A 13,624-nucleotide genomic window follows, 5' to 3' on the forward strand; every position below is an offset into this window, starting at 1 on the left:
ACAGAAGAATGGGTGTGCAGATAAGAACTATACAAAACAGTCCAATGGGAAGTCCCCAGAGATCAGGGCTAACTGGGAGACACGTGGGTAGAGGACACTGAGACTGTGCTTTGGGGGCTCTGCCCAGGCTGGGTAAGTAAGGGTGACTCCTTATGAAGAAATAACATCAAAACTTATTTCTCCAGGAGAAGAGTTACTTCAAAATTATTCTGCTGTAGAATTTCTCAGTTTGTTGAAAATCATTTATGTCATGCAAAGAATAGGAAATTTAAATAATCACTCAATTCTACTAAGTTCAAAAGTACATTTATTTAAATGTGAGCAAGTTATCAATATAAAAGAAAAGTAAGAAATAAAAATAATCAAAGTACAAAACATCTCATATCTTTAACATCCATAATTTAGACAGCAAAGTCTTTATTTACATCATTTTTATTTGTAGATGAAATTTCATACAGCTTTCTGAAAACACATTAAAAACCTGGCAAATTAATCAGAAGACTTAATGTGGGCTCTTAGGCATATAATACAAACATAATTTATGTTTCCTAGAATAAGGTCACACATCTTAACACGATGCAGTTAGTATCTCACGTCTCCCTAAGGCAGAGCTGGAAAACAGCCCTCTGCAGGGAGGAGTCCTGGTTCGCGCTGCCAGCAGCTGCCCTTGTGCTCCAGGCTCCAGGCTAGCAGCACCAAGAGGCCATCAGTTAAATTTATATGTGGCCTTGTTGAGGAAAATGGTTTTTACACACAAGGCAGTGGGGTCACATTAAGCAGAGCCCCGTTGGGAGAGAGTTCTAGAGATCACCTCTTCCTGCATCCAAGTTACCTTGTCCTGCTGCAAACTCCGACACCCAAGGCACAGGCTCTCTACTGGACACACGGGTGAAGGCACCCTTCTTAGGTCATAGCTAAAGCCTAATCCAAGGCACATTCCTGGTTTCTTATCCCCAAAGCCACCACAAAAACATGTCCTTAAGAGAGCTGTAATCTAAGTGTCTTACGAGGGCAACACTGAGGGCAGCAGTGGTGCTCAACACTTTCTTAACGCTGCAATCCTTTAATACCTCCTGCTGTGGTGAGCCCCAACCATAAAAGTGTTTTCATTGCTACTTCATAACTGTAACTTTACTACTGTTATGAATTGTAATGTAAGTATCTGATACGCAACTCCTGTGAAAGGTTCATTTGACCCCAAAGGAGTTGAGACCCACAGGTTGGGAACCACTGGGCTACAGGAGTGGGGATGGGCCTTCAGCTGACCGATGAAACCGGAAAAGCAGCCCTACCAATGGGAAAAGTGTGGGCCAGATGTTCTGAGTATAAGCAGTGCAAGGAAAAGTCTGGGAAAGATCCCACAGAACGTGCTGCGTAAAGACCAGATGTTACAGCACACCGGCCTCCTGTCGCTCCCCAGCTCAGTCTGCTTCGAGGAGGGTCCCTGCAGACACTCCTCCTGGCCACAAAGTTGGGTCTTCTAGCTCAATTTACTGAGCTCTCGGTGCTAAGAGGAAGTGTTTGGTAAATGCACTCAGCTGGGTGAGACCACACAGATGAAGGGCCAGGGACAATATCACTCTGACCTGGGGGCTGTTCACACTTTAAAGTAACCACCCCAGCTGGGCACGGTGGCTCATGCCTGCAATCCTGGCACTCAAGGTGAAAGCAAGAGGATTCCTGTGAAGCCAGCCTGGGCCACAGGGTGCCAGGCCAGTTGTGTAATAAAGTAAAACCTCCTTTCTAGAATCCGTGTCGTTCTAAAACTAATGCCTGAGATTTTCTGATAGGAACTGTAAACTGGCAGACTTCTTTCCTGGGAGCCCGAGCCTTAGCTGTCTAACAGGTACACAGCACACCTGTGCCGTGCCCAGCACACCTGTGTCTTAACTACAATGCCATACCCAGCACACCTGTGCCTCAACTACAATGCCATGCCCAGCACACCTGTGCCTTAACTACATTGCCATACCCAGCACACCTGTGCCTTAACTACAATGCCATACCCAGCACACCTGTGCCTTAACTACAATGCCATACCCAGCACACCTGTGCCTTAACTACAATGCCATACCCAGCACACCTGTGCCTCAACTACAATGCCATGCCCAGCACACCTGTGCCTTAACTACAATGCCGGGCCCAGCACACCTGTGCCTTAACTACAATGCCGGGCCCAGCACACCTGTGCCTTAACTACAATGCCATACCCAGCACACCTGTGCCTTAACTACAATGCTGGGCCCAGCACACCTGTGCCTTAACTACAATGCTGGGCCCAGCACACCTGTGCCTTAACTACAATGCCATACCCAGCACACCTGTGCCTCAACTACAATGCCATGCCCAGCACACCTGTGCCTTAACTACAATGCCATACCCAGCACACCTGTGCCTTAACTACAGTGCCATACCCAGCACACCTGTGCCTTAACTACAATGCCTATCAAGCTGTGTCACTTCCTAACTCATGACTGCGGAGTGTGGAACAGCCCTGGCCATGACTCCCATTAGTTTCTATGGAGTCAAATGGTCAAATCCTTCAACACCTACATAAGCCAAACAGGTCCTTAGTTGGTCACCTGTAACAGCAAGAGAAAGGTCTGCAGACCAGAACCATCATGTCTGTTTTCAGCTTGCAAATGTGTCTCCAGCTTCCCCCGTCCCCTGTGCACCCTGCCCTTGTAAAGGATATGATTCGTAGTCCAGTGTCTGTGTGAGCACTCCAGTCAGAACAAACTCCGCATTGTGAACATCTGCAGGGGACAAACCAAAACTGTTAGGAAAGGCCACTGCGGACACTCGGGTCAGTGTAGGTGCAGGGAGCCATACCTACCTATCCCCCTGGCAAAGTACTCTCGACATAAGTGCAGGTCATTCTCACAGGATATTAAAATGATCTCCGACAGACTCTAGGAAGAGAGAGGGAGCTCATGAGTGAGGGAGAGAAGCACCCACGTAGAACAGCCCTGGCTTCCTGGAGCTCTGCTCTCTCACCTTATTCTGCTTGTGCTCCATGAGCTTCCGAAAGGACGGCTGCTTGGCTAACACCTTCCCCCCTGCACACTCCACAATTGCCTTCATAGTGGCAAGGCTTGGGCAGATGCCAGGGGTGATGTAAAAATACTTTGTCTACAAGGAAACAGAAACAGGTCTTTTAAATGTTTGTAACTGTGTGTAACTTTTCATGAAGCTTTTTTGTGCTTTTTTTTTTTTTTTATAACAGGGCATCCGTGTAGCTCTGACTGTCCTAGAATTTTCTATATAGATCAGGCTGGCCATGAACTCCAAGATCTGTCTGACTCTGTCTCCAATTTAAAGATATGTGACAAGATATATACTTTTCTAGAAACTATGAAGGTTACGTTCCCCACTAGCTCCCTGGGGTTAGCTGAACACTTCCCACATGGAATGTGGCCTATGGTCAGGAAAAGTTACTACATTTAGCTGCTGTGGTCATTCTGAACACATTTTTAAAAATGTGTTTATTTATTTATTATATATAAGTACACAGTAGTTGTCCTCAGACACACCAGAAGAGGGCATCCAATCTCATTACAGATGGTTGTGAGCCACCATGTGGTTGCTGGGATTTGAACTCAGGATCTCTGGAAGAGCAATCAGTGCTCTTAACCACTGAGCCATCTCTCTAGCCCCTAAACATTTATAACTCAAGAGTCTGGTAAGACATTGGTGTTGCACCCTTGATGTCATTTAGCCAAAAGCAAGACCAGAATTTCAGCTCTTCCCTGTGTCTTCCATCCTTTCTACTGCATGAACCTGAATCTGTGCCCACCTGAAGGCTATCTTGGAAATCTGCCCCCGTCCCTGAGTCTGCTTCTATCCCTCACAAAGGGCTTTCCTCTCCCCTTTACTGAACAGCATGGAAAACCATCACCTACGGGAGGAACAAAGGATCCTTCACAGAAATCTTTAGCTGAGTTCTACAAAGGAGTAAGTCACAGACTCCAACTAACGCCCAATGATCCAGGTAACAGTATTACCAACACGACTGTTGATCAAGCAGTCAGTATCCAAATGGTATGTTCAACATTCAGGATGGATATTTGTTTCTACGATAGCTTTCAGCCCATCTGCTATTTCCAGTGAAGATGATCAGAACACACATTTATCACACTCTTAGGCCAGGGACACAGGAGAGTACATGATTTAAATCAGCCATATATTAGCTTGGGTTAGCTTAGGAAATCCAAGGCAAGTGAGGTTGATGATACATTGCTTCTTAAAAGAAGGCTAAACAAAGTACACAGTAGGACAGCAGTTTTAAGTCTCAAGCCAGCTTGGGTATATTATTAGCATCACTGTGAAGTCTAGTAAAAGTTACATTCAAAGAGAGTATATTTTATCACCTGACACGGCCACAGATGCCACCTATAGCCATACTGTTTTTTATATACTGTGTATAGTTCATCTTTTTGTTATTCCAACGCTGATTTCCCTGCCTCTGGATCTTGTTTCAATCAGGACATAGCATTGTAATGCTTATCCAAGAATCTCCGACCTCAAGTTTGCGTAAACAGTTCTTACCAGTTATTATTCTCTGCCTTGCCCATAAATGCTGATCACTCAAAGACTGGATAGGACAAAGAAAAGGACGGGTTGTCTGCCAACCAGAGCAAGAGAGGGAGATTGAGAGGGACCAAGAGGATGGAGATTTGAACCACGAAGAAGGGGTCTGGAGAGAGATCATGGAAACACACCAAAGAGCCAGATCGATAGTAATACGCAAGTACCGTGGGATGGGGCTGAGGTAGCCAGCCAGATGACCATAGAAGGCGAAGGTAGATCATTTAACGGCTCAGCTATTGCGGGGCAACTTGAAATAAATATTGTTTCTCTGTGTGGTTACTGGGCTAACACAAGGTAAAGAAATGTAGCTACTGGATTAATTACTGTTACATTTATATTAAAAGAAATTTCACTTACAGATCACCCCCCTCCTCCCAAACTTAACAGTAATTAGAACCCAAACTTACAGCTGCAAGATGTGCAGGGTAAAAGCAGGGTTAAAGTCAGGCTAGTGGGGTAAGAGGTCTGGTGTCTTTAAAGAAAGAAAAAAGAATGAACACAGACTAAAGCCAAAGCTTCCCAGAACAGCACAAGACGAGGGTCAGGAAGGAGGTTTCCTAGCCAAGGAGCAGGAGCCTCCAGAGAAATAGTATGAAAGATAGCCTTTTTCCTTTTAAAGATTTATTTATTTACTTTATGTATATGAGTACACTGTGGTTGTCTTCAGACACACCAGAAGAGGGCATCAGATCCCATTACAGATGGTTGTGAGCCACCATGTGGTTGCTGGGAATTGAACTCAGGTCCTCTGGAAGAGCAGACAGTGCTCTTAACCACTGAGCCTCTAGCCCTGAGGATTTTGTTTTGTTTTGTTTTTTTGTTTTTTAAAAGCCCACACTGAATTTAAAAACGGAACACAGAAGTTGGGACTTCTCCCAAGGGTAGAACTGAGCAGTAGAGTAGTACTCTAGCTTTTCAGACCACTGCCTGGGACATATAATTCAGACCTCCCGTGGTAAAACAAGGCCAGCTGCAAAAGCCGTGGGAGGCTCATGGAGCTGCTCTCTCAGGCCAAAAGTCTACCTAAGGGCAGCACAGCTAACTTACTAGACCTAACCAAAGGGTCTACTAAGAGAGCTTGGCCAGACACATGCTGACCTAAGGAGCCAATGTTTTTAACCCCACAACTTCCCAGAGTGGGAGAGGAATTGGGATTTGGTAAGGTTTTCCACGTTACAGGTAAAAGGCAGAAACATGCCTCTTCTCTGTGAGCTGATAGTAAGGGGCGGAACAGCTGATAGCACGGAGGCGGAACCCAAGCTCAGACAAAGAACAGACCTCCCGAGCAGATAAAAATGGTTTAAAAATTACAGTTTTATGCTGAAAACAAAAGGAGCTAATTAGCAAACATCATAGTTAGATATAGATACATTGGAATTGATAATGTTGAAGAAATAAAACACAAAATGATAAAAAATTACAGGCTGGAGAGATGGCTCAGTGGTTAGGAACACTGACTCTTCTTCCAGAGGTCCTGAGTTCAATTCCCAGCAACCACATGGGAATTACCATCTATAATGAGATCTGATGCCCTCTTCTGGTGTCTGAGTACAGTGTACTCATACAAATAAATAAATCTTTTTTAAAAAAGATAAAAAAACACAATAAAGACAATTTGGGCTCCATATAATAATATTCTATAATGGTTAAAGGGAGATGGGAGCTATGGAAGAAATTAAAACATGGCCATTTATAGTTATGGTAATAATGAGCTTTATTCTTATCCTAAAAAGCATTTTAGTTTGCTATATCTTTTTAAAAAACAGGACCTTAGAAAAAAATTCACTGGGCTGGAGAGATGGCTCAGCAGTTAAGAGAACCGAATGCTCTTCCAGAGGTCCTGAGTTCAATTCCCAGCAACCACGTGGTGGCTCACAAGCATCTGTAATGGGATCTGATGCCCTCTTCTGGTGTGTCTGAAGACAGCTACAGTGTGCTCACATACATGAAATAAATAAATAGCTTAAAGAAAAAAAGAAAAAAATATTATGAAGCCTAGAAGAAACTTTGCTAAAATAAATCAAAAAAGAAGTTATTAAAATGTTAGAGATACAAAATAATAAAATATGGAAGCAAGAAATAGAACAACAGGTGCAAAGTTTTATAGACCAGGTTGAACAAAATACTAAGATAATAGAGACAAAAGAAAAGAAAAAATATGAAACACAGATATAGACCTTAGAGGAAAATTTAGAAACTTTATAATTAAAAATGAGGAAAATACTAAGATGATACAGACACAAGAAAAGGAAAAATATGAAGAACAGATACAGGCCTTACAGGCTTAGAAGAGAGATTAGAAAAGATTATAAGTAAAATTAAGAAAGATAAAATAAGGTTAAAGCTTACTGCACCACCATCTAGTGAAAATCAGGGACGTCCGCCACAGGTTGTTAGAGAACCAACGGCAACTTATCCAGCTGCCATACAACAAATGCCAGCAGACAGTGGCCACCTCAGGAAGAATTTAGATGGCATCCAATAGAAAGGCTGAACTAAAAAAAACTGTAAGAATGCAACTTTAATACAAGAAATAATTCCTAAAGGCTTTAAGAGAAATCTTAATTATGACAAGCAAGGTCATTTAAAAAGAGATTAGGCAAGGCATTCCTAGAAACAATGTTTTATTCTAGAGAAAATCCAAAAAGAAGGCCCTGGCCTTCTGGAATGTGCAGAAGATGTGGCCAAGACCTGTATTGGACTAATGAATGTGGATCAACAAGGGTCAAACAAGGGAACCCCTTGGCAAGAAATGACTGAATGAGGCCAAGAGGCCTCAACATCAAATTCAAATCAGCCATGTCAGGTCAACCTGGAAAAACTCATCTACAGAACAACTAAACAATACTGCTCTGGCTATAAACATTAATAACCCAGACATCAAAGTCAGAGCAGTTTCAATAGATAAAGCAGAAAACCAAGAGAACAAAAGCTTAATGAGTACAGGAGCAAATGTAAGAGATGCTTAATAAACAAAAAAAGCCTAAGAAATCTCCCAGAGACAGATAAAAAATGTTACATTGGAGAGAATATATTCTTGTTTCTACAGGAAAAGAAAAACTATGGATTCTATCCAAATTAATAAAAATCAGATTTGACAGAGGGACTCCCCCCCAAGATCATAGCTATAGAGAGGGAGAAGAGATCAAGCAGACCAAGAGGACATCATTTGCGGATGATTTCCTCTACATGGGAACAGCCCTGAAACTGGCTGAGACACAAAATGTCTTCAGCCAGAACTTCAGCTACATATACACAACCTATGGATCTTGAGTCCTCAACTGTTAGAGATGATTAAGAAAGGCAAGTTACTAGTCAAACTCATGGTCATATCAAGTACTAGTTTAGTTAACTACAATAAAATGTTTTCAAGGTTATTCATGGGGTGGTTTCAATATGCTTCGCCCAGGGAGTGGCACTATTAGGAGGTGTGGCTTTATTGGAAGAAGTGTGTCGCTGTGGGGGTGGGCTTTGAGATCCTCCTCCTAGTTGCCTGAGGAGCCAGTCTTCTCCTGTTTGACTTCGGAACAAGAAGTGGAACTCTCAGTTCCTCCTGCACCATGCCTGCCTGCATGTCACCATGCTTCCACCTTGATGACAACGGACTGGACCTCTGAACCTGTAAGCCAGCCACAATTAAATGTTGTCCTTACAAGAGTTGCACTGGTCACAGGGTGTCTGTTCATAGCAATGGAAACCCTAACTAAGACATTCAGATAATTAACAGCTGAGAATAAACAATGTTTGACAATTCAGATATACTGTAGATAATGTCTTCAAAATTTTTGGACATACACAGAATATGACATTTATAATTATTTCATTATTAAAAGATCTTTTCACTGTAAGACCGGCCTGCTCCCGACGGCACTCCCATTGCATGTCAAAGAAAAAGATGTGCATCAATAACCTACATGTGGAGCTGCTTCAATCGTGGTGCGCTAAGCAAAGAACATGTCCAGGTTTCAACTGTAGAGAACTCTGTCCAGAAAGGACAAGTGGACACAGGAAGTCGACTAGCAAGCTCTGCTAAGACACCTAAGTAAGTCCTTCATAACTCCTGCTTCAGTCTGAAGGCCGAAGATGGATGCTCCAATGTTATAGGGACAATACTGGACTCTGTCCAGGCAGTCTGTTACCTCTGTCATTTCTATAATTTTTGCAAGCTGTGTCCCTGATATTCAGGTAATATTTACTCCTTCTCAGGTCTCTGATGGGGTTGGAGACTAGATAGTCAGAATCTCACTATAAGCTTAAATTGTTTAGGATTTAAGATAATGTTATAAGTCCAAGAAGATGTTTTTAGGTTGATAATCCAAGGTAGAATAGATAATAGAAAATTTTCCTTAATTGCCAAATACTATTGACTGGACACTGTTAATGTATATCATACCTTATAATTTCACAATTGTTATAATTGTATTCCATTCATATTGAAAGAAAAAGAGCCTTTTATTGTACTAAAAAGGGAAATTGTAGAAGAGTATCTTGTGTATTGTATAGATGCAACACCTCTCAATTAAAGACTATGGCCTATGGCTTAGGCAGGAAATAGGAGGGACATCCAGGAGGCAGAAAGAATTCTGGGACAGCACCGAGCACCGGAGATTTGCCCAAAAAAATGTGAGGAGATGAACGCATGGCACCTGAGCATAGCCCAGCCACATGTCAGGATGCAGGTTAAGATACATGGGATACTTCAAGTAGATCCAGTCAGAGAAGAGCCTAGCTGATATGGCTAAGCTATTTGTAAATATATTTTGAGTCTGAGTCTTATTTCTCATAGCATTGGGCTAGGGGAGGAAGAACCAGGGTGTAAACTTTACAGCCACTACAGAAAACAAACTCTAATGCAGCACAGCATTTGGCCACAGCAGCCTGCCCAGCAGCGGAACAGCAGTCCCAATTCAGCTACTATACACAGAAAAGGAAACCACACTTTCCTAGGCTTATTACAAAACTCTCACAGGAAAAGGTAACATTTAGAAAACTCAGACCCTGGAGGTAAAATAGAATGTTGGCTTCCAAATCATTCCTAAGAAGTTCAAAGACCAGATGATTCTTACTGACTACTTAGTTCTCTGATTAAAAAAGAAAATTTACTTCCCAACTCCCCCAAGTCTTTTATCTATCAAATATTAAAAGTATACACGCCTAAATTTTCAATTGAACATTCAGTGAGAATCCTCCCAAGGCCCATCTCTAGTGGAATGCACATTTAGTGAGAACACAAGCAGAGGCCTTCTAAGGTTTGTTAAAAGTCAAACACCGGGGTTGGGGATTTAGCTCAGTGGTAGAGCGCTTGCCTAGGAAGCGCAAGGCCCTGGGTTCGGTCCCCAGCTCCGAAAAAAAAAAAAAGAACAACAACAACAACAAAAAAAAGGTCAAATACCAACAACCAACAAGCTGGTTATGGTGGCCAATGCCAGTAGGATTTGCTGAAGGAGGCAGAGGCAGGAGGATGGAGATTTAGAGGCCAGCTTGGGCTACCCATAAAACAATCAAAAAACCTGAAACGTCTTTTACCAGTTCAATTATTCATCAACAATTTTTTTCAAGAGTGTTTCTGAGACCAAGTATGGTGGCACATGACTTTAATCCCAGTACTCAAAAGACAAGAGGACCTCAGTAAGCTGGAGGCCAGCCTGGTTTACATAGCAAGTTCCAGCCAGTCTGATCTACACACTGAGAACCCATCAATATCTATTAGATACACTACATGCCCTTGCAGAAAGAGTGGCCATGAAATAGAAAGGACAGTTGGGTGACCCTGTCCATCACCACTGTCATGTCTACTTGGCTCTGTGGGGCTCTCTTTACCAGCATACCTTAAAGAGGGGAGAGACGTGGGCTCGCTTCAAGGACTCCTCCAGACTGAAAGAGAAGAGCACTTCTGCCTCAGCATCTCGCAGGATGTAGTTCTGCTCATCTGGAAAACAGAACAGTGCGTGCTCTGAAAGGTGCACCCTGTGGAGAGCCAGGTCTACACCCAGCCAGGACATAAAGGCCACAGCTACACTCAACATGTGACTTGACTCTCACTAGACTCATCTGAGAGGAAGGACAATTGGCAAATTGTTCCTAGAAGATGGAGCCGTATGTAAATCTGTAGGACATTTTCTTCATTAGTGTTTGATGGGGAAGGGCTCAGTGTTTTGTGGGTGATGCCACCCCTGAGTCTGGGGTGCTACAAGAAAGCAGGCTGAGCAAGTCATGTGGAACAAGCCGCAAGCAGCACCCTCCATGGCTTCTGTATCAGCTCTAGCCTTCAAGTTCCCACCCTGCTTGGGCTTCTGTCCTGTCTCCCTTGGGTGACGAACAGTGATACTGAAATGTATGTAAACTAAACCCCTTCCTCCCCAGGTTACGTTTGGTCATGGTCCTTGTAGCAACAGTAATGTTGACTAAGACAGATTATGTCTCACTTTGTTTCCCTCACTTCCCTGGAAAACAGTCAGACTATAAGACAGACAAATGCTCTACCACAGAGCCACACTGCAGCTCCCAGTGTAGCTAACAGGAAGGGCTGTCCTGTGTACAGAGCGTCCACAAGCTGCTCATCAATGAGCTAAATGAGGATGTGGCCATTCTTGTCTACTAGGTGCTCTTGTCTACTAAGACTTTACGGTGCAATGGGAATTCATATCACAGGTGAATTTCCAAATGAAATGTACTAAGAGCAAAGCCTGCAGTCTGCCTTTTCCCTTGATGCCATTCAAAGACTAAACCTTTACGTCTTGTCAAAGAATACAAAGTTGTCAATCAAAGGAATCCCTATGATAGGGGAAACTTATGAGCTTAATTAAATGAATAATAGCAAGCAGTTAGAGAACAAAGTAGACATATACTGGGATGAATCCAAGAAAAAGCCACAGCTTCACCAGTGAGAACGAGCACCCTTAGCCCAGCAGTAGCCAGGGATACACAGAGAAATCCTGTCTTAAAACAGCCACCAACCAACCAACAGGAGAGAGAGAGAGAGAGAGAGAGAGAGAGAGAGAGAGAGAGAGAGAAATGGGGGGGATTGGGAGGCAGGGAGGAAGGGAGAGGACCCCGGCCCTGCCCAGCACGCACCGATAAACATCTGGCGCTTGAAGCACTCCTCCAGCCAGTCCGGAGTCACGATGTGCTTCACCACAGAAATGGCCGTCAGGAACTTCACCGTGCGTGTCACCTTGCTGGCAATGAGGTGAGTACACTTCTTCGTGGACTCGGCAACTTCCCCACCAAGAATGTACAGCTTCTGGAGCCACAAACACACCAGAAAGGGAACCACATGTCAGCAGAGTGTGATCTATGGGACGGTCACCTTCCTCAGCTGCACTTGATGATGGAAAAAGCAAAGCACAAAGCACCTCCAGTGGCCTCTCAGTAGTCACCCCGCAGGTGCCTGTGTCACAAACAAGTCCTCAGACATCAGTAACTGGGCTCCCCACATTAGATACTCTGCACTGAAAAGGACCCATGGAAGCACATGGGCCCCATCTCCAGCTAACGGTGGTGCAATGGGCGACTGAGGCCTGCACACCTGCAACAGTCCTGCTCAGATAACAGCAGTGGTAGCAATTGCTTCCTTTAAACAAACAAACAAAAAAAAAGTGGGTGCTGGCAAAATGGCTCAGTGGGTAAGGACAGTTGCCATCAAGCCCGATGACAACAGCAAAAGCCCCATTCCTGGTACCCTCATGGGTGAAGGAGAGAGCCAAACCACACAAGTTGTCCTGTGATCTCCAGATGTACGCTGTGGTACACATACAACACCCTGCTCCCAGCACAACACATAGAAAGTACACAGAAGAAATAATTACATTGTACATAAAAAGTGTATGAATCTAACCACATGGTGAATTTCTGACCTTCTTCCACCAAAACTACCATTACCAGATTCCATCAATCCCCCCATGTTCTCTCAAAATGTGGATTTACAAATGTTCTATTATAACCATCTACCTCATCCTATCTCAGGGTAGCCTCTTTCTTCACCAGAGACTTAACCATGGGAAGACCATGTTCTCAGAGAACCTAGAGGCCCAGTGCCCTTCAAGCCTCTCTACACTCAGCTATTAAAAACAATGACTTCATGAATTTGGCAGGCAAATGGATGGAACTAAGAAATATCACCCTGAGTGAGGTAACCCAGTCACAAAAGAACACACATGGTATGCACTCACTGATAAGTGGATATTAGCCCCAAAGCTCAGAATATCCATGATACAACTCACAGATCATATGAAGCTTAGAAATAAGGAAGACCAAAATATGGATGCTTCAGTCCTACTTAGAAAAGGGAACAAAATAATCCCGGGAGATAGAGGGAGGGAGGGCCCTGGGTGGGAGAGGGGAAAAAGGGAGGGGGAGGGTCAGGTATGGGAAGAGACAGGAAAAAAGTCCAGAGGGTCAGAAGGAACAGAAATATGTAGCAGTGAGGGGTAGGGAACTCGGGGTCTGGGGGTGAGGGGAGAGGGAACCACTAGAAAGTCCCGGATGCTAGGGAAGCAAGGTTCCCAGGACCCAACAGGGATGACATTAGCCGAAATACCGAACAGAGGGGAGACAGAACCTGAAGAAACCACCTTCAATAGATAGGCATGACCTCCAATGGAGGGATGGGGCCACCCACCAATCTCAAAAATTTTAACCTAGAGTTGTTCCTGTCTAAAGGAAACGCAGAGACAAAAAATGGAGCAGAGACTAAAGGAAAGGCCATCCATAGACTGCCCCACCCATGATCCATCCCATGCAGACACCAAACACAGACAGTATTGTTGATGCCAAGGTTTGCTTGCAGACAGAAGCCTAGTATGGCTCTCTGAGAGGCTCCAACAGCATCTGACTAAAACAGATGCAGATACTCACAGCCAACCATTGGACTGAGCACAAGAACTCCAAAGAAGAGTTAGAGGAAGAACGACAGTATCAACGAACTGTACCTGCACCAACCCCCCAAGGCTCCCAGGGACTAAGCCACTGACCAAAGAGTACACATGGAGGGAGCCATGGCTCCTGCTGCATATGTAGCAGAGGATGGCCTTGT

General features: G+C 44.0%; 1 protein-coding gene across 1 annotated transcript in view; it reads right to left on the bottom strand.

The window, feature by feature from the left end:
* Positions 1–290: 290 nt before the first annotated feature.
* Positions 291–13,624, bottom strand: part of Paxip1 (PAX interacting protein 1) — a 51,063-nt gene continuing 37,729 nt past the window's right edge. The window contains exons 16-21 of the mRNA XM_032907173.1: positions 11,665–11,833; positions 10,419–10,519; positions 2,998–3,132; positions 2,837–2,912; positions 2,696–2,756; positions 291–722 (exon numbers count right to left, since the gene is read on the bottom strand). Coding sequence (XP_032763064.1) covers positions 707–722; positions 2,696–2,756; positions 2,837–2,912; positions 2,998–3,132; positions 10,419–10,519; positions 11,665–11,833 — 558 coding nt within the window. The 3' untranslated portion in view covers positions 291–706. The remainder of the gene's footprint in view (positions 723–2,695; positions 2,757–2,836; positions 2,913–2,997; positions 3,133–10,418; positions 10,520–11,664; positions 11,834–13,624) is intronic.

This window comes from Rattus rattus, chromosome 6 (genome assembly GCF_011064425.1).
Source record: "Rattus rattus isolate New Zealand chromosome 6, Rrattus_CSIRO_v1, whole genome shotgun sequence".
In the NCBI taxonomy this organism is placed as follows: Eukaryota; Metazoa; Chordata; class Mammalia; order Rodentia; family Muridae; genus Rattus; species Rattus rattus.